The 20,647-nt window shown below is 38.1% G+C and overlaps 1 protein-coding gene across 2 annotated transcripts in view; it reads right to left on the reverse strand.

Moving 5' to 3' along the window:
• The window catches only part of LOC134651363 (PI-PLC X domain-containing protein 3), a 30,169-nt gene extending 10,019 nt beyond the window's left edge, over positions 1-20,150 (reverse strand). The window contains exons 1-5 of one of the 2 annotated variants that reach the window (XM_063506442.1): positions 20,035-20,131; positions 10,661-10,741; positions 7,793-7,941; positions 2,408-2,658; positions 1,518-1,727 (exon numbers count right to left, since the gene is read on the reverse strand). In XM_063506442.1, the coding sequence (XP_063362512.1) occupies positions 1,518-1,727; positions 2,408-2,658; positions 7,793-7,941; positions 10,661-10,741; positions 20,035-20,098 (755 nt within the window). In that variant the 5' untranslated portion in view covers positions 20,099-20,131. Of the gene's footprint in view, positions 1-1,517; positions 1,728-2,407; positions 2,659-7,792; positions 7,942-10,660; positions 10,742-20,034 lie in introns of both variants that reach the window. The other variant, XM_063506443.1, reaches the window with a different exon arrangement.
• Between the last annotated feature and the right edge of the window lie 497 nt (positions 20,151-20,647).

A 20,647-nucleotide genomic window follows, 5' to 3' on the forward strand; every position in this document is an offset into this window, starting at 1 on the left:
AGATCTTTGAATGGAATTAAAAAAAATTTAATGCCAAGAAAGATAAAATTACAAAGTATGTTTTATTTTTTTAAGCGCCCTTGAAGTTGTGAACATACTGGGTAATTTTAATTTTTAATTCCATTCAAAGATCTAACGATAGTAAATTTTCATACAAAGGTGATTTTGGAAGATTGTTGGATCAATCTTTTTTTATTATGCGTATTACTATAGCTCCATTTTAAATTGGCATACATTATTTTTGTAGCAGTAGCCTTAAAATCCCTTCTCACGAATGGGGAGAGAAGGTTTGAGAGGGGTCTCAAACCTTCTCTCCCCATTCATAACCCACCTCTCCCCGCGAAACCTACTCACCCCGTTTTACGGTACTTACCAATTGTTGATATTGCTAAGTAGGTTGGTACTCGAAGCCTAAAAACGATCGACCACAAACAATAATTATCTGGGATAAGAAAAAGCTGTCTCAAAGTCAATTTTAACATACATTTTGTCTCGATACTTAGAGCAAAGATGAGTAAAACGTATTAGATGTGGTTGTAAAGAAAATGTCTCGTCATACAAAAACATCAACCACTTGCCCCCTAGTTAGAATTATTAATTACATTATAACGGAATGCGGTATTGATAACGTATATCTGCAGTCGACGTTATCAGAGATAAAAGTATACGTATCGCCTTATTGTAATTAAATGGTGGCAAATCATTAATTAAGAAAATCACGTCGTCTGTAGGTTGCAGGTGCTATCACTATCAGTGACTCTTTACTAGCAGTTGCTACACCTTATTACGTTGTATTAAGGTTTATTATAGGTCAGTAAACTGTTTTGACGATGGTAACTTATTGTTAGTGGTTTAACAAAACGAGCTCATTGGTCCTGCGTCCCGACCACACACGGCCGATTAACTGCATTATAGTTCGTTCGACCGGAAATTACTGTAGGTACATATATATACATGTTTCAGGTACAGAAGTTGGCTGAGGGGCAATCATCGGTTTCGGCCATAAGACCAATTCTGAATATTGTGAGCAATGCACAGGCATTGCTGTACATTGGTGTCAGGGTACAGACCCTGAGCAAGTGTATATACTTACACTAACAATAACTAACAATACAAAAGCGCTAACTTTAGCACTAACAATTAAAAATAAACTAACATGTACCTAGACCAAATTGGATTTATTTTTATGGAAATTTAGTCTGCCTATAACTTTTCTTAGTGGCTTTGGCCGTAACATGGGTGTTAAGCAGAGAAAATTAACAAAATAAAACAAAGATCCGAAAATTTCATGGTTTTACAGTATGATTATGTGGACTTTCGATTTTGGAGTATTTTTGTCACTATCAACATATACATTAATTATATTAGAAAATCCGGTCATATACGGCGTTAAAACAGCAATATGAAGTTCTATGAAAAGTCAGAAGCTGTCCTCGTCCACGAGGGCAATTTCCATACTATAGCGTCAGAAGTCCATATTATGGTTGCTAACTAGCGAAAGATATCATTGCTATTACCTATCATCCTCATTGCGATAGAAGTCGTAGTACGCGACTCTGAAGTCGAAGTATCTGATGCCGTGGACGAGCTGTGCCCAGATAGAGCGGTCCTGGCACAGCACGAAGCTGTCTCGTGACACGGTGCTGATTTCCGTGTCGAAACGCCAAGCGCCTGCGTTGTGGGTGCCAGCTACCGCTAGCTCACCAATTCGTAGCTTGTTGATTTCGCTGGAACAACGATGGGATTAACTTATACGTACGGACGGTAATAATAAATAGGAGCAGATTATCAATAAGGGTATCACAACTATTTAGTTAGTAGAAAAAGGGTTATGACGTTTAGTGCTGTTTAGTGCAATTTTTAACAGCCATCGGACGAGGTTATTTGTCCATGATTTGTCCGTATTTTAATTTTTTGTATGTATGTTACCTCAGAACTCCGTCTAAAAAAGAGGAAATTCGAAACGAGTGGCAATAAATTAAAACACGACCGAACGGAGTGTTTTAAATCGACACGAGTTGCGAATTACCTATTCGCACGTGTATCCAACAACGTTTTAGAGTACATATGGCATTTTAAAGTTTCGACATACGCACGAAAAGTGCTATTTTACGCACTAGTGCGGAAAAGTAGCCCCATATGTACTGTAAATATTGTTTTGTGTTTATAAGTTTATAGCGCGAAACTTGTTAATAACAGTTCAGATAGAAACTACTTAAGGTGACAGTCCATTTCTAACCGCAGCTGTACTACTGTTCATTTTACTATGGAAATTGACAGTAACAGCGACGCGTTCAGTACCAGTAGTGCAGCTGCTGTCAGAAATGGAATGTTACCCTTAGTCCGGCAGAACAATATGAGCTCTACAGCTCTTAGAGCCACTAGTAGGTATAGTTATGTAACTTACGGGTTATCCTCCATCCAAGACGGCTGTATCTTCAGACAGTTGTAAGACGTGATTGACGCACTACCATCACCAGCCCCAGCCCACGGCCACAGGCAGTGGGGTCCCTTCAGCCCCGGGCCCCTGTCCCAGCCGGCTGGCAGCGCCGGCTCCCCCAGGGATATGGTGGTGATGACGTAGCCTTGCTCCGCGTCGATTGGGAACACTTGAAGAGCATTGTTCCAGGAGCCTGGTCTGTCATCGAACAGCCCGATCTGTAGACATTGTGAATGGGGTTGGACAGAGAATCTTTGAGCGTTTTAATTTAACTATGCCGGTCATTCCGGTCAAATGTCATTGTCGTCTCACATTTAGGTATAAATAAAGCGCTGGTGGCCTAGCGGTAAGAGTGTGCGACTTGCAATCCGGAGGTCGCGGGTTCGAACTCCGGCTAGTACCAATGAGTTTTTCAGAACTTATGTACGAAATATCATTTGATATTTACCAGTCGCTTTTCGGTGAAGGAAAACATCGTGAGGAAACCGGGCTAATCCCAATACGGGCCTAGTTTACCCTCTGGGTTGGAAGGTCAGATGGCAGTCGATTTCGAAAAACTAGTGCCCACGCCAATTACTGGGATTAGTTGCCAAGCGGACCCCAGGCTCCCATAAGCCGTGGCAAAATGCCGGGACAACGCGAGGAAGATGATGATTTAGGTAACATAAATACCGCAACGTCAAGGACAAGTCGCGAAAAATTTGATCGAAATGAACTCTGTATTCATAGTTCTTTGCACGTAAAGAAACTTAGCTGATGCCTGTAAAAATACAATAAATTAATAAAACTTACAAGAGGTTTTAAAACAAACTCCCGTAATAATTATTAATTATAAATGGTGCATTTATGAGTCCAGTGACTTCAACACAAAAAAATGCTATAAAAATGCGAATCACGGTGGCTTCGTGAATGACATGAAATTATTTTAAGGTTTCATCTATAAAAGCTTTTGTAAGGCCGTTTCAACTCAAGAGCGCCACGCACATATTGAATTTGTAACATTCAGTTGTATAAGTGCGAAAGTTGTTACATTTTAGGAAATATGCGATTATCTGACGGTAAATCAACATTGCAATCTTCTGCGTGTACATAATAGCTGACATAGGGCACGCGAACATTATATGATTTTTATATTATTGATTTTTTTTTATAATTTGTATAGGTAATAGAATAAAAGTTATGTACATACTTAGGCAATAACTGTTACATGCATACCGTGTCTGCCTGTTATTGGTTGGGTACTCAATTACGTAGGTATTTATGTATCGCCTCAATATTTTTTTTTATAAAAGCTTATTTCCTGTAAGTACCTACTTACCATGTACTCGTTCCTACATAACAGCAAAACAAAGAGGGGCATATAATGAGTTACACTCCACGGTTATCAAATACCACGTTAAAATTAATCGCGATTTTTGACTGAATGCATAATCTTTCGCAGAACTGGGTCTCAAAATTTTGAATATTTTGATAAGGCTTAATTAACGCGGGTAGGTAAAAGGGTTGATATTTCTTTTGCCTTAAGGTGACAGTCCATTTCCAACCGCAGTTGCACTACTGTTCATTTTACTATGGAAATTGACAGTAACAGCGACGCGTTCAGTACCTGTAGTGCAGCTGCGGTCAGAAATGGAATGTTACCCTAAAGGTGACAGTCCATTTCCAACCGCAGCTGCACTACTGTTCATTTTACTATGGAAATTGACAGTAACAGCGACGCGTTCGGTACCAGTAGTGCAGCTGCGGTTAGAAATGGAATGTTACCCTTAGTGGTCGACAAAAAGATGACATAATATTTATTTAACCACCTTCTGTGTGTCACAGATGTTTGTGTAAACATGCGTTATACTTATAGTAAATGCCTACTTACTTATAACACATAAATTATCTATCTACCTACCGATATTTCTTTCCCGACCTCTTTCCTTATACGCATTCTTCTTATGATTATGGTAATCTTATCCTTTGTGTACCTACTCGAAAACAAATGGATTACGGATGACTCACGTTAGACCGGGCCGTGTCTGGGCCGGAGCTTACGGCGGTTACTTTTCTATCACATGACAGGCGATCACGTGATGCTTTCCATAGAAAACGATGCGCCGGAAGCTCCGACCGGACACGGCCCGGTCTAAGATGAGTCATCCTTAAGAGGGATACTTTCAATTCTGTTATTGCCGAACGTCTAGTGGTGGTATCGGATGTACATGTAGATGAAATCCGCTTATGGATCGAACCAAATGAAAGTGTTTACTCGTTCGTAAGTATAACCAGGCGTGTCCCACTCCACGATTTCGTCGCTTTGCTACAGGTAGCTAAAAGTACATCCGTTCGGCCCCAATTTTGGGGAAAGCCATAAGCCGCGCGTGGCGCTGTCGCCACCTAGCGGCCATATCTGTGCTGATCGTAACAGACGCGTTTTGTTAGAGAGTGAGTCTTCTGTACTTAGTACTATTATACAGTGTGTAAGTCACATACGGGCAATAAATTAAACCAGATATAGAATTTACCCGTCTTATCATTAATTAAGATGTTTTTTAAGTTACACTTAATTATGACCCCGTGATTAATTTTTTCCACATGTACCGAGCAGCAATGTACTGTAAACATTAAGAAACAAGATGATAATGACATTACGAGATACGAGCTTTTCATAGTAACTGCCAACAAGCGTTGACAGTTACTTTAAAAAGCTCGTATCCCGTAACGTGTGTGGTGTATTACATTGCGGGACGAATTATTTTGTATGGTTATAATTTTCAATGCATTTCTAAGTAAAATCTATCTCAATATACTTTTTAGGTCCTATGCTAACCACCGTTTAAATATTCGCCCGTATTGGATTTACACACTGTATATTCTGTGGTATAAGGGTATAACACTTATCAGGCTTACAACTCACGTGTCTTCAGGTTTCAGAAATAAGTAGATATTTATTTGTTACTCAGAGATTAGCCTGTATTAGTATTCATCCCGAAATATTATAAAACGTTACGCTTTTGTATACTAATTATTAACCTGAAGATGATTAACCTTTGCTTATTTTCCAGTACGGGAAACGGTTGAAGAGATATTTCAATTTCAATGAGTTATCTACTTTTAGTATGTTGTTGGGCATGGGGCCATTGGGCTGGGACCTCCAAACTGCGAATGCCCGAAAACTGTTCAGTGGTCAAGATCTCCCGCGTAACGATGTCGCATCAAAATGGCTGCCGCAGCATTCCGAAAGATTTATTGCACCCTAAAATCTGCATTGCATGTCCCTGTTACACCCGTTTAATGTGTAACTCGCTACAAAATAGCCAATTGAAGAAAGTAAGAGGGATGCTAATTACAACGGAATATTTCCGCTAATCAACAGTATAACCGATGGATCATGTAATCACTCTCATTCAGAACCATAGAACTCATATAATTATGCAAATTCCTGCAAAATCACTTCATGTTATTACTGGATCAGCAAAAAGCGTTAGTGATTTGTTTCCAACATGCAATGTATGGACGACGTGTACCAGTCGAGTAAACCGTGTGATTGGGCACTTCCACAGTTATTACGTTTCGTAACAAGTGCTAAGGTGTTGGTACTATTGTAGATGACAGAGTGTGACCTACATGCGGGTGGTAAATAAAAAGCGATCTTCTCCGATTTACTACTTATGTAAGGGAAATTAGGAAATATTTACGTTTGAACGAGGAAGTGCGTATAGTAGGTGGATACATACTTATGTCTTTATTTCCTTCAGAGATAAGGTTATGTCTTTTCTGTTTTTTGATTTGGTTGTGTTCGTTTTATAAACGTCAGGAAGGTTTCAAATGTAAATACTATGGCGTTATTCATAAACGGCTGCTAACTTAATCAGTTGACGATCGACGTTTGTCCCTATCTGTCGTTATGTCATAGTGAGGGAGAAACTATGATCATCAGCTGATTAACTTAGTAGACGTTTATGAATAAAGGCGTTAAGTATTTTAGTTTGCTTTATTGTTATTCCTCTTTTTAAAATTGTAATAGGACTGTGTTGGACCTATGTTGTCTTAAATAAACGGATTTATTATTATTGTAAAAAAACGTTTGGGTTCATCTCGCAAACACTACACTTCACTACAGGATAACTTATTTTTATTTTTGTGCTTTTCGGTCTTTGACTTCTATTAATAACAAAATTGTTTTTGCCTCCTTATTCAATAATAATTTCGTGCAATTATTTGAAGAAACAAATGATCGTACAGGTACTCGTACTTCTTATTATTAGGTAATATCTGGGTGACCGAGCTTCGCTCGGAAAATATATGAAATGCGCGTTTTCCCAGAGATAAGACCTAGCTAGATCGATTTTTCGCCCCCGAAAACCCCTATATACCAAATTTCACCGAAATCGTTAGAGCCGTTTCCGAGATCCCCGAAATATATATATATAAATAAATAAATAAATAAATAAACAAGAATTGCTCATTTAAAGGTATTAGATTTTCACTAGACGGGACAAACGTCACATCATTTTCCTTTATTATCTAATTAAAATGAGTAATCTTTGAAACAAGCACAACAGTCTCCGCGGTTATTCGGATTTATGACTGTCAGCGTGAAGTTCCATCGGGCACACGAATAAGAGTAATATAAAGTGAGCAATCATTCTACTCTCATTTTACAGTAGGTAAGCACTAAGTGTAAGGCCTGAGTGGACGCTCGGAGCGGAGCGTTCGGCGGGGCGTGCAGCGTGGCGTCGAGCTCCCAAGTGATTTGAGCAGCGTGTACTAAGTGTAAGGCCTGAGTGGACGCTCGAGTTGGGCGTGCAGCGGGGCGGGGCGTGCGGCGTGCATGTTAAACAAATGCAAGCATATAGGAGCGGCCTTAGTGCACGCTGCTTAAATCACTTGCGATCCCGACGCCACGCTGCACGCCCCGCCGAACGCTCCGCTTCGAGCGTCCACTCAGGCCTTACACTAAGACCGCGCCTATACGCTTGCATTTGTTTAACATGCACGCCGCACGCCCCGCCCCGCTGCACGCCCAACTCGAGCGTCCACTCAGGTCTTACAGAAAGTAAACATTAATTTTTATATTCGTGATCTTAAGATTATCTACTTGCCATTGTCATTTAAGAGCCATTTCACTATCTTTGATACTATTTTTTTAATGAACGCAAGGTTTAAGGGGATTTGCTGGTTTACAAAGTTCTTACAACATAGGCGTAGGAAGAGACCTAAACATTATTTTTATTGCAACAAGGAACGGTTTAAAAAGTCTATAAACCAAATAATGATGTATCATGTCTGACGCTAGGTCACTGAGAACAAATAGCTTTAAGAACTTATTAGCTATATTGTCTATAATAAAATAATGATACTTACACTTTTTGGTAGAGCGTCGCAGTTGGTAAAGTCCCAGTTGAGCTCGATGGCGTCCTGCAGAACGACCCGGTCGCCTTGGTTGATGTTCGGCGAGTGCACCGTCACCCACACGCGCCCGCAAGCTGACTTCTCCAGCACCTGCTTTTCAGCTGCCAAAATATCACAACACAATATTAGAATGTCGTCTTCAGATTAACGGAAAATTTGAATCAATAAAAAACGTAGTCAAACTTATTCCGTAATGATTCCCAAACGTGCCTGTAGGTAGGTTAGAGCTGTAGGTTCCTACCTACTTATTTTGAAAGAAAAAACACTGAATTTGCGAACATTCACTCTCAGAAACATATCGTCACTACTTTGAAAAAAATCTCGTATCTCGCACTGCTATATTGTGTGTGTTGTGTGTATTGTGCTGCGTGTAGTTGCGTTTCAACCATCACATGGCCATCTCGCTGGCCCAGCGCTGGGCCATCGTGTAGAGGAGCCAGTACATAGTAATTTATAATTTATTGTAATGTATTTTTATCTTTTTGCTGTCTTTGTCTTTTGTATGTTATATATGTTTTGTATTCATTCAGAAAAAAGCGCTGGTGGCCTAGCGGTAAGAGCATGCGACTTTCAATCCGGAGGTCGCGGGTTCGAACCCCGGCTCGTACCAATGAGTTTTTCGGAACTTATGTACGAAATATCATTTGATATTTACCAGTCGCTTTTCGGTGAAGGAAAACATCGTGAGGAAACCGGACTAATCCCAATACGGGCCTAGTTTACCCTCTGTGTTGGAAGGTCAGATGGCAGTCGCTTTCGTAAAAACTAGCGCCCACGCCAATTACTGGGATTAGTTGCCAAGCGGACCCCAGGCTCCCATGAGCCGTGGCAAAATGCCGGGACAACGCGAGGAAGATGATGATGATATGTTTTGTATTCATGTTACCTGTCGTGATTGTTTCACCGGATGGTCTCATCAGAAGATCAGGGCTAGAAGTCGCCAGCAACATGCTGAGGTGAGACCATTTCGTGGCACTTTATCCTTTTACTCTCTGTTATGTCTAATTTTCTATTTTGTGTTTGTGCTCACGAATAAAATTATTTCTATTTTATTCTATTCTATATACTAAAAAGTTAAACCGCAGTAACTCTGTGTGCATCCCATACATAGTTACCACCTAGCCATTGTCCCACATTTTTCTTCTGATTGGCAGAACAAGATGCGTTTTTTTTTCAAAGTACTCACGATATAATGTAAGTATCTAATCTAATTGCTAAGTCAACCGTCGCGTCGTGTAATGCTACGCTATTGATTCGGTTATTAAATATTTACATTGTATTGTAAATTGTAACATAACAAAAAGCAAGGTCGTTATGCAGCCATTATATTGCAGATAAGTTTTTCTAAATACATAATATTAGATTTAAATATAAATTTAACATATACTCAAACATTTCCTTGCTTACTTACTACTAATAGATTAAAGCGCTGGTGCATGGCCTAGCGGTAAGAGCGTGCGACTTGCAATCCGCAGGTCGCGGGTTCGAACCCCGGCTCGTACCAATGAGATTTTCGGAACTTATGTACGAAATATCATTTGATATTTACCAGTCGCTTTTCGGTGAAGGAAAACATCGTGGGGAAACCGGACTAATCCCAATACGGGCCTAGTTTACCCTCTGGGTTGGAAGGTCAGATGGCAGTCGCTTTCGAAAAAACTAGTGCCCACGCCAATTACTGGGATTAGTTGCCAAGTGGACCCCAGGCTCCCATGAGCCGTGACAAAAATGCCGGAACAAACGCGAGGAAGAAAACTTACTACTAATAGATTATTCAAAGAAACTTGGTTAGCGAGTGTGTTAAATACACACCTCGCACATTTACTGTGGTAATTTGTTAATTAAGCATAATTTGTACGGAGCTTTTCGACCCATCAATTCCTCAATCGTATTAACAATAATTTAATACCTTAGCCATGCTTATTATTATCACTGGTTTCTAAACGTTCCGCCGTCAAGTCAAGGAGGATCCTGCGACACTGCAAGGGTTTAATTTACCTTGAGTACCTAATTAAACACTTCAAACGAATGAATTGTAACAAGTTATATGGTGTATAGCCACCAGCAGAAATTGCGAAGCGGGCGAGGTGTTCAAAATTACCTTGACACACTCTTATTCTCTTAACAATACAGTCGCGTCAAGATCATTTTGAACACCTGGCCCGCTTAGCAACTTTTGCTGCTGACTGTACCTACATATCAAACAACACTTCATTAAGATTGAATGAGGTTAAATTATAGATGTTGGCTGACATTATTTGAAAAGTCAAATTCGTTAAAAACGTCACAATTTGTATAAACTCTGGGCAAGCGTGTTAATAAATTAATATCTGGGTGACCGAGCTTTGCTCGGAAAACATATAATAACTCGGAAATGCGCGTTTTCCCAGAGATAAGACCTAGCTAGATCGATTTTTCGCCCCCGAAAACCCCCATATAGCAAATTTCATCGAAATCGTTAGAGCCGTTTCCGAGATCCCCGAAATATATATATAAATAAATAAACAAGAATTGCTCGTTTAAAGGTATTAGATAGATAGATAGATAGATAGATGAAGGTCGCATATTTTTAGCCAAGTAGTCAATAATCAACAATGTTTTTCGCGATTAGGGCGGTTCCATTTCCAGAAGATAGGAAATAAAACAACAACTTATTTTATAAGAATGTGGACGCAACTTATATGTCAACAATCAACATAAGTATTGACATTTAACGAGTTTATCACAAAATGTCGAAGTGCATTAATTAGCTGTTTACACCACCACGTGCCACCGTCACCAATGATGAGTTCCCAATATACCGCAGACAGACTTACGTACATACTTGCTTAAGCGTCCTGAGGATGCGGCTCGTTTTTAGGACAGGTTCGTTCGAAGGTACGCGGTATGGGATGAACTTTACTGAAAATGGTTTGATGAGTAAATAAATATATATGACACACAACAATAATGAAAGATAAATGTAAATAAATACAGAAAGAATTGACAAATAAATGTGTAATAATTTATAACATGTAACTTGGTATCGAGTGTATGATGTAGGTACATGTCCAAAACGAACGGAAAAAATAGCGATAAGAAAAAAACTAGTTTTCATAATCATTGTCGCCAATCAATGTAATCCAACGTATTCAATGTGTGTTAGGTCAGCGAAATAATTTCCCCATGCGAATTTTACGTTGATATTGGAAATGGAAAAGTAGGGTATCGGCTGCATCTTGTCGCTTGCGTTGCGCGTTTGGGTCATACAATACATAGCAATTAGGTACACGTCTCTTCTGTTAACCCAAAGTTAAGAGCTATAAAGTCAAATTTTCTGATGGAACCATTATCCGCACTCCTTCTCCATTAACTTGTGAGATAAAATCGTTACTTACTTGCAATGCGCACAAGCTGCAGTCCTTACACCACACCCCTACACCATTGGCCATGATGGGCAATTGCAGATGATCCCGATCGTGTGGCTTAATGGCCTACAGTGGTCCATGATCGGCGATGATAGAGCGTAATCGCTATTCTGTCGGTTTTCAGGCAAATATAATAGAAAGTGTCGGCCATGATAGTGCCCGTGGCCACACGTTGGTATTCTGTAATGGGCCAATATTGCCGACGGTGTAGTGGAGCCATTAGGAGTGGCCGCTTTTGTCTTAAAATATGTAAGTCAACTATATATGACCCATTCGTCGAAACTAAAATGTAGGTAAGATAAATGCGTGTGACACTTGCATACCAAACTTATGTGAGGCCTTTATTACGGGTAAGGCCTTCGACCTGTTTCACCGGTGTAAACAAGTTTAAATACGTTTCCAATTGATTTCAAATTGATCCGATGCGGGTATGTAGTGTGACCCACGGTAATACCATGTAGTGTGTGGTACCTATATCCCTATCAAACCAATTGCAAAGAGTGCCTACTTCAGCAATCTTCGGAAGTTGGCATTTTGCAAACATCGAACATACTATGAAAATCATAAATATGTGTTTGGAGCATATATTTAATGATGGTTCCATTTCCTTCAAACCCTTGGGTATCAAAGGAATCTAGTCTTGAATTAATTACTTTTATCAAAATTATTAGGTAGGTTAGGTTAGCTCTAGGGCTTGGAAAGGGATCATTTCAGATAATGTTAGTAAAGTAAATAAATAACTCTTGTTTAGTCATGTATCCGATTTAACCCGAGAAGATGACAAAAAGTGACATAACTTGTCCCTTCTTTTGTGACAGCTGATGTCGCGACAGAACTATCAAGTTTTGAACGTTTTGAATAAGAAAACATGTCTAAGAGAGCATAATTGGCCAAATCGGTCGCGTCATTGCCACTCATCTGTGATATGGTTAACATGTTGAAGCCCTTTTGAAGTAAGTAGAGCTACTTCCCCTCCGTGAGGTAGGTACTTTCTCAAGTCAAATTGGGCCACAGGATTCATTTCACGGATGCGGTTTGGCATGTGCACGTCAGAGTCGCTCGGCGGTTCCATATGACGTTCAATTAAAATGCAAATGCTACCCCAGCTCCAATTATCGTGTTGCAAGATGATGCGTATTGCTCGTAAACATTAGAATGCACGCGACGAACGCGCGAAAACAAAAACATAACGTGTTATGTAATGTAACAGTTGCGGTCATGGTACAGAGCGTTCGACATTGGTCATGTTGTCTTTGCTGACCGACTTGCTGGGCGCATTAAAATACCAGTAAAAGCATAGACCCGAATTGGGCCATTCTAGGACGTGCAAAAATAAATATATCGCATCAAAAACATTACATGTAAAAAGATGCAACGCAATTCTTCTACTACAAAAATGTTTTGAGATGTAATGTGAAAAACCAAGTCGGTTATTTTAGTCAGTGCCAGGGCGCCCCCAGATGAATTCTAACGTTAATCGTAGGTATAAAAAAACTCAGCTTCTTACGAAGTCTTTTTGATAGGTAGGTAGTTAATCTTAAAATTCAGGAAATTTTACTGAAAAAATAATCGAAAGAGCGAGCGAAGCGAAGCGAAGTTCTTACATTCAACTTTGAACACGCGGCTGGCTAGCGGCACGTCCCGGCATTTCGATGTTTTTAAGCTGAACTGTCAGAAGATAGTTTGATACACAATAACTTAAGTAAATTTGTTCTAATTTAAATGAAATTGGGTAAACGTGTAGTCGAGGGCATTATATTTTAGTCATTAAATTATGAGCAGGCTCGATCAAGGGGTTATTGAGCTAGAAGAGCTTAGAAGGCCAAAAAGCTGTTTGTGAGGTGTCTTGCTATTCTGGTCATTTTATTTGCAAGAAAGTATGGTCGAGTTTGGTATCAAATGAAAGTGCTCGGATTACACTTTTATAATATCGTTTTTAAATTTACCATTTTGAAATAATTAGCAAGATAAAAATAAAATAAAATAAAATAAACATAATATAGGTATTTGACATTTAACAGGAAATATTTCAGTTTACCACAGATACAGTATCAGTTAAGGGCTCCACAGACCTGGCAATAAATCGTACGCGGTTTTCAATCCTTTGACGACTGCATTCAATTGATATTTTTGGCTAACCGCGAGTTCTCAGTTCGGGGCGAACTACTAGTAATATCCGGTTCCGGTGTCTGTGACTGATGACCGGATATTACCCGTAATCGTAAACCGTCTGAAAGTTTGTAAGAGCCTCAAAATTAACGTCAATAAAGTTCGAGTGGCAGCGTTCTCCATAAAAGCCACTTTATGCTATCACGATATCGGTACACAAGCAGATCGTTTTAATAATATTATTCATTATATGTGACGTCTCACGGGTAAAGGTACCTTATGGCAGTTGGCGGCTACGCTATTATTAACGCCGTTCCAATACAATTGCGGTGCTATGCGACGTAAGCGCCAAGTGCCATAAGGTACCTTTTCCCGTGGAACGTCACATATATTTTTAGCAAAAGCACGCAAAGCCAAATTTATACATAATATAAGTACTGTTGATTCGATATCTCCCGTATATGACATCTTATGTACACAGTTTACAATTAATAAATACCTACTTTACTATATTTTACGTCAAAAATGTGACAGATACGTAGGAAAAGTGGCGCCCTCAATAATTTTCTTCAAATTTCTCGTCGGACGATATGTAAAATACCAACAGGTACCGATATTCGATACTCTATGTGAAAGGCAGTTCGACGACTCGTGTCGGATAACGTAAAAGAGCTCTAATGTAAAAAGATTTTTTTTCTGCTCCCGTACTTTTATTTGTCATTTAAAGGGTCGTGCACACACCTTTAAACCCCTATCTTATAGTTGTCAAGACAAGTCTTTAGTCTATTCCCCAAAAAAGTATTTGTGCATACACGCAGTATCTTTTTGGCACTTTTACGATACTTCGTGTAATCACCACTTAAAAAATATTGTATGGAATACATTATTGCCAATCTAATTTTAATTGTCATTTCTGACAGATGAGTGAACCATAGACATGTTTTGGTTAATCATCATCATCATCATCATCAATTTTCATCTTTATAGGGCTGTATCTCCTAAACCGTGCGTCGTAGCGCAAAAATAATCAAATTTTCGTTCCCCTTTGAATCCCGCAAGTAATATTTAAAAAACACGAAAAACAAAAAAAAAATAAAAAAAGAAAGAAAAATGTTTATGGGTTGTATCTCCTAAACCGTGCGTCGTAACGCAAAAATATTAAAATGTTCATTCCTCTGTAAAAAACCCCTAATTAATATTTAAATAAAAAACCAAAAAAGAAATAAAACAAAAACAAAAAAAAACTTTATAATGCTGTATCTCCGAAACCGTGCGTCATAGCGCAAAAATAATCAAATTTTTGTTCCCCTTTGAAAACCATAAGTGATATATAAGAAACACGAAAAACAAAAAAAAATTAAAAAAAAGAAAGAAAAATGTTTATGGGTTGTATCTCCTAAACCGTGCGTCGTAGCGCAAAAATATTAAAATGTTCATTCCTCTGTAAGAAACCCCTAATTAATATTTAAAAAAAAAACAAAAAAGAAAAAAAAAACAAAAAAATCTTTATAATGCTGTGTTTCCTAAACCGTGCGTCGTAGCGCAAAAATAATCAAATTTTCGTTCCCCTTTGAAACGCCGAAGTGATATATAAAAAACATAAAAAACAAAAAAAAAACAAAAAAAAAACAAAAATGTTTATAGGTTGCATCTCCTAAACCGTGCGTCGTAGCGCAAAAATATTAAAATGTTCATTCCACTGTAAGAAACCCCTAATTAATATTAAAAAAAAAACAAAAAAGAATAAAAAAAAACAAAAAAAAACTTTATAATGCTGTATCTCCTAAACCGTACGTCGTAGCGCAAAAATAATCAAATTTTCGTTCCCCTTTAGGAGACCTCTAAGTAACATTTAAAAAACACAAAAAAGGAAAAAAAAGCAAGAAAAATATTTATAGGGCTGTATCTCCTAAACCGTGTGTCGTGGCGCAAAAATAATAAAATTTTCGTTCTCCTTAAGAATCCCACGCACTGAACAACCTATCACATTAGGACATGAAACAATCATCATCATCCATTTTTATTATTATTTCATTGTATTTCAAAGTGCTTGGTCGTAGAAAAAGTATTGTATGCAACGTTGTTTAACTGAGTCAAAAAATACTCGTGGCGTCTTTATTAACAATTTTCGGCTACGCCTCAAATTGTTACTCACGCCACTCGCCTTTTTTTGACCCCTCTTAAACAACGGTTGCATAAAATACTATTAAATAGGTTTTTTTTTTCATTATAGATACTATACTCCTGTATAAATTTAGAGGAACGCAAAAAAAAGTTATGTTACTAGACTATAGCACCTAAAGTACTTTCAAAATTAGTATTGACACTTTTTTTTGCGTTCCTCTAAATTTGTCCATCCATGAGTGTAGTTTGTTTGGTAGCTAAGCCAACTGAATCATAACTCAATGAAGTTTTGAGCTTATAAATATTAATAATATTATAGCATCGTACCAAGAATAAGCGCATAAACTGCCGTATTCGAACTTCAAGATATTCACAAGAGACGACACGTACTTGACGTACTAGATCCATTCTAGATACGTTATAGTTTAGATTTCAACTAGTTCTCTTTTGCAGCACAATTCGGGCAACCAATGTCACTTTTACGATAGATCATGTTAGATATCTATTAGATGCGAATTAGATCTCTAAGTAATATCTTGTGGAAATCGTTCAAGAGTATCTCCAGAATCGCGGAAATGTCAAATTTGACTGGTTAGATCTTAAACATATCGTTATCGTGTCTTGGCGATGTCTAAAAGATATCTATTTAATAGATGTCTATTACAAAATCCGAATCGGGCCCAAAGGCATGCAGGCTCAAATCCTTCGATGCCTATATACCAGATATAAAACAATATATAACGTTTTGATCCGTACTGAACCTTTTTAACGCCTAAAAAGTCTAAAAACCTATACTTATTAAGAATTCATGCTTATATGTAACTTACACTGTGCACTGCGGCTGACATCTAAATGAGATAATGGGTATTCATTTGTAAACTTTGAATGCGGCTCCGACTGATAATATAAGGAAAGCGATTTGAACTTGACCGATATTAAATTCCCAGACGGATACATTATAAGTGAATCTTGTGGAGTATTCAAAGAAAAAGTTATCACTAACGTACTAAGAAATGAGTTACGTTACTAGTATAATTATACCGGGCGCCTTTGTGAATGAAGTTTTGTGAATTGAAATATCCCCGTAGCCACTGGAATGCACTTTGGAAAGTCAATTTGAATTACGACTTTGCTTGAAAACATGGTATTTTACCTTTCGCATGCCTTGTGCCGTAAATGTCACAAAGTAGACAATTCAGACTGTAATTTATAATTTCAAGGTTTAATAACAAATTTCTATAAATATATACTAGTATAATTCAGAAGCAAATTTTGACAAGGGCATGAGGGTTAATGAGTTTTCGAATGTCAGTTGCGGTAATAACGCGTGATGTGGCAGGGTCAGCTAAGTTTTGAAGCCGCGATACGATAGACAATATAGGTAAATAAAATATTTATAAGTCTCCTTAATATTTTTTGCGGCATACCACATCTTCAGCCGGATTTCTTTGCTAGTAAGAGTTTTGACGCACTCCTTTCCATCCCACAACGTTCCCTGTAGGTATGTCCATTGGTTGGGATACCCTGTCCTAATTTATAAAGCCTTATCCGAATAGCCGCATTCCAAGAATAACAGACATTGCTCGCCACTCCATGCTCGAGGGACAAACGCGTCATTTGTCTGTCACTGTATTTCATGTACCTACAGATAATCTAAATATCTAACTCCTCCCAAAGGTCTAGATGGTACTTTACGTTAATTAACAGTTGTGACTGCGTTACAAAACACGGATTCTAATGACATAATTGCTAGTTGGCAATGCTCGTATGCATTACACATTACAGGACCGAAACGACCTATCTCTTTAATACTCGAATATACATAATACCATTTGTGTTTGGAATGAAGTAGGCTGTTCTTTTGAGTCTGCACGCACACTTCCTATGTGCCTGTTACGGCAGTGTTATGAAAGATTTGGTGTTGTTAATTGTTTCTACAGTGTGGTGGTTTATATAACAAGGACATGGAAGCAGTTAAATGGTTTTTAGTAGGGTTGAAGGAATGAAACAGTTTATTCTCTGCGTGATGTAAGTGTAAAACTAAAAGCGATGATCACCCTCGTTGTGGTAAAAATTTAAACTTTTATATAGACTATTATCATTACGCGATATTTCAAATTATAAGTTTACTCTTGCTCGAGACTCAAAATCTTACTTATTTAATATATCATTTATATCAACCATAATTCGCAATATGCTCGTTCGAAAATATGCAAAGTATTTTGCTGGTGACCCGTCTCTTTAATTGAGAGATATAATATAGATTCGCAGCTGAATATGTAAACCGGTGTTTGCCGATGCCGTACCTACGTTCTCGCGCGATACTTTTCAGTCCCAACTGATTTTTCAATATCACTTGCGGTTGCTATACGTGATGGAGGAGTGTAAATGTGGCTATTTCGCGACACCACACAAATGTCGGCGATATGCGCGATGTCAAGGGATGCTGCCACCTTTGAATAGGTAAATACACCAGCTTCATATATACAGTATGTATCAGAACGAAAGGCAAAGAAAGAGACCCATTAATGTTTAGGTCATACTGAGCAACTTTTACTATGGGACCAAAGGGTACCAACCCCGAAAACGCGGAAAAAAAATTGGATGTTTCATACATTTTGCTGGTTTGATGTTGAAATTTCCTATGGGAGAGTCAATTTTTTTTCCGCGTTTTCAGGGTTGGTCCCATAGTAAAAGTTTCTCAGTATGACCTAAACATTAATGGGTCTCTTTCTTTGCCTTTCGTTCTGATATACACTGTATTATGTGTTTAAGTAATAGAGAACTCTGAAAATATACCTATTATGTCATACTTCACCTTTGTGTCATTTTTTGTTTGGAAATAAAATTCCTACGTCAATATAAGGTAAACGTACTAGTGCTCGACATGCTAATGCCCAATAGATGACACCCTGGTGTCACTTCTATTGACAATGACTTAAGTTTCAAGATGTTATGTATGAAGGTACTGGAACCGCGTCGAGCACCAGTACGTTTACCTTAGTACTGAGTTTAATAATTTAGATTTTACTGTGCATTTCTTATTATGTACGTTTTTATTTTATTACACAATCGGTGATCTATATTCGTATTATCACTGCCTCACAATAACTTTTGCAACTCTAATAGAGAATGTTTGAAAGTGACTTAATTCTTTAATGCCAAAAACTGCCTGGACTATAATGGTCAATTAGTTACTGTCCTTCTTCTTGTCAAACTTTACAATTTAAGTCTTCCTAAGATTCATTATAGGTTGGCATTATAAAATTAAGACGTTTCGATCTACAGGGTGTTTCCTGTAACAGGAGCAATCAATTAAACTGTAGGCTGTACTCCTCAAACTGGCCAACATTTGTTCAGCAACTTTTGAAAATAACTCATGATTTGTAAGTAAGTAAGTAAGTAATATTTAAGTAAGTAATATTTATGGTTTGTTCCTGGTTCGTCGTATTCCTGTTTCGTCGTATTCCTGTTTCGTCGGATTCCTGATTCGTCGTATTCTTGTTTCGTACGTATGTATGCTAGAAAAAGTACGATCACTGGTGATTACATTAAATCTTCATATTTAGTAAATACTGGTTTACTGCACGACATATTTAATTATATGTATATAATTCCGACGAAACAAGAATACGACGAATCAGGAATCCGACGAAACAGGAATACGACGAACCAGGAACAAACTATATTTATTAGCACTAAAATTAACAAATTAGCACAAAAATTAACAAAATATAACAAAGCTTCATTAGGACGAACAGAAAGAAAAAAAGAACATTGTGCTAAAAGGTCCTCACTCAGCTTAATGTCACGTAGTGAGTCATAGGACACACGTTTGATTTTGATTTTTATTACACTTTAAAGTTTATTCTAAGTCGTAATGTATTGCAAATTTTGTTATGTTTTTAAAGCGTGACAAGCAACGTCAAACACACTGATGTCAGCTTATATTGAAGGCAATATTTATTTTGTATGAAAAAGAGGAAGTCTAAAGGATTCATAATTTTTAAAAGTTGCTGAACAAATGTTGGTTAGTTTGAGGAGTACAGCCTTTAGTTTAATTTATTGCTTCTGTTACAGGAAGCATCCTGTAGGTATATATTCTGGAATTTTAGTACAAAGTCAAATTGGGATTTACATAGTAAGATTAATGAATAAGGCAACATGCAATTAAGCCGCAACAAAACGCGCGTAAAATTTTATGCTAATTGTATGCTAAGTACTCATGAATACAGGGTACCGCCTGTTATATTTGGTCTTGAAATATTATCTCGAATAATATCAAATGCACATAGATAAATTTAACTATGTCATAAAATTTGCCTTTTGCTTTACCACGTTTTTTTATTTTTGTAAACGATGTTTGTAACTAAAAAGAGTTGAGTGTCAGCTGCAGTAACAACTGTCTTAAATTTTGTCGCTTATTGCTTTCGTCGTTTCAGTTATAAGCCCACACACAATCAAACACTGCTCAACCGAAGCCAAGAAAAATCAATTACGGCCACATTTTGCATCGCAAACACGTAACGATTATGAAAACAAATGGAAACTCACGGCCAATAGAGGCGCCTAGCGCGGTGGCTACAAGCACGATCACGGTGTACCACGACACAGCCATCTCAGCCGGTGGCTAACACGCCACTGAACTCTTTCCTTGTAATCGGCTGCCCCGGCGCAGCCAAGTTAGGTTTTCTAAATAACCAGCGTAACGTGACCTGGAGATTATGAGGCGTATGCTGGTATGCTGGTTCCGTGTGCGGGGAACTCATCCACGCTTAGCAAGCGCTTGGAATTATGCAACCATCATGCGCTTGCGTTCTTATCACTGACATCCCCTCTTACGCAACATACATTGCGTAGCAAGCTTAAGGTATACTACAATGCATAACAAGTAGGCGAGCGATAAAAAGCATTGTGTGAGAAGTTTTAGACAACAGGGTTGGTGACGGTAGTGTATGTGTAGCGGCTTCCGACAGCTCCTACACTTCCGATTGAGCATCGTGCAAAGCACGCGACCTGGGTGCGTATTGACAAATCCTTGCAATTGTTGCAATTGGATGAACCAACAGGACTACAATGTTAAAAAATTGCCTCTGAATAAATAACTCTCGTCCATGATAAAAGTATCCTGTGTTAAAAACTTTGTCTGACAAATTTTGTCAGATCC

Source organism: Cydia amplana, chromosome 10, assembly GCF_948474715.1.
Source record: "Cydia amplana chromosome 10, ilCydAmpl1.1, whole genome shotgun sequence".
Taxonomy (NCBI): Eukaryota; Metazoa; Arthropoda; class Insecta; order Lepidoptera; family Tortricidae; genus Cydia; species Cydia amplana.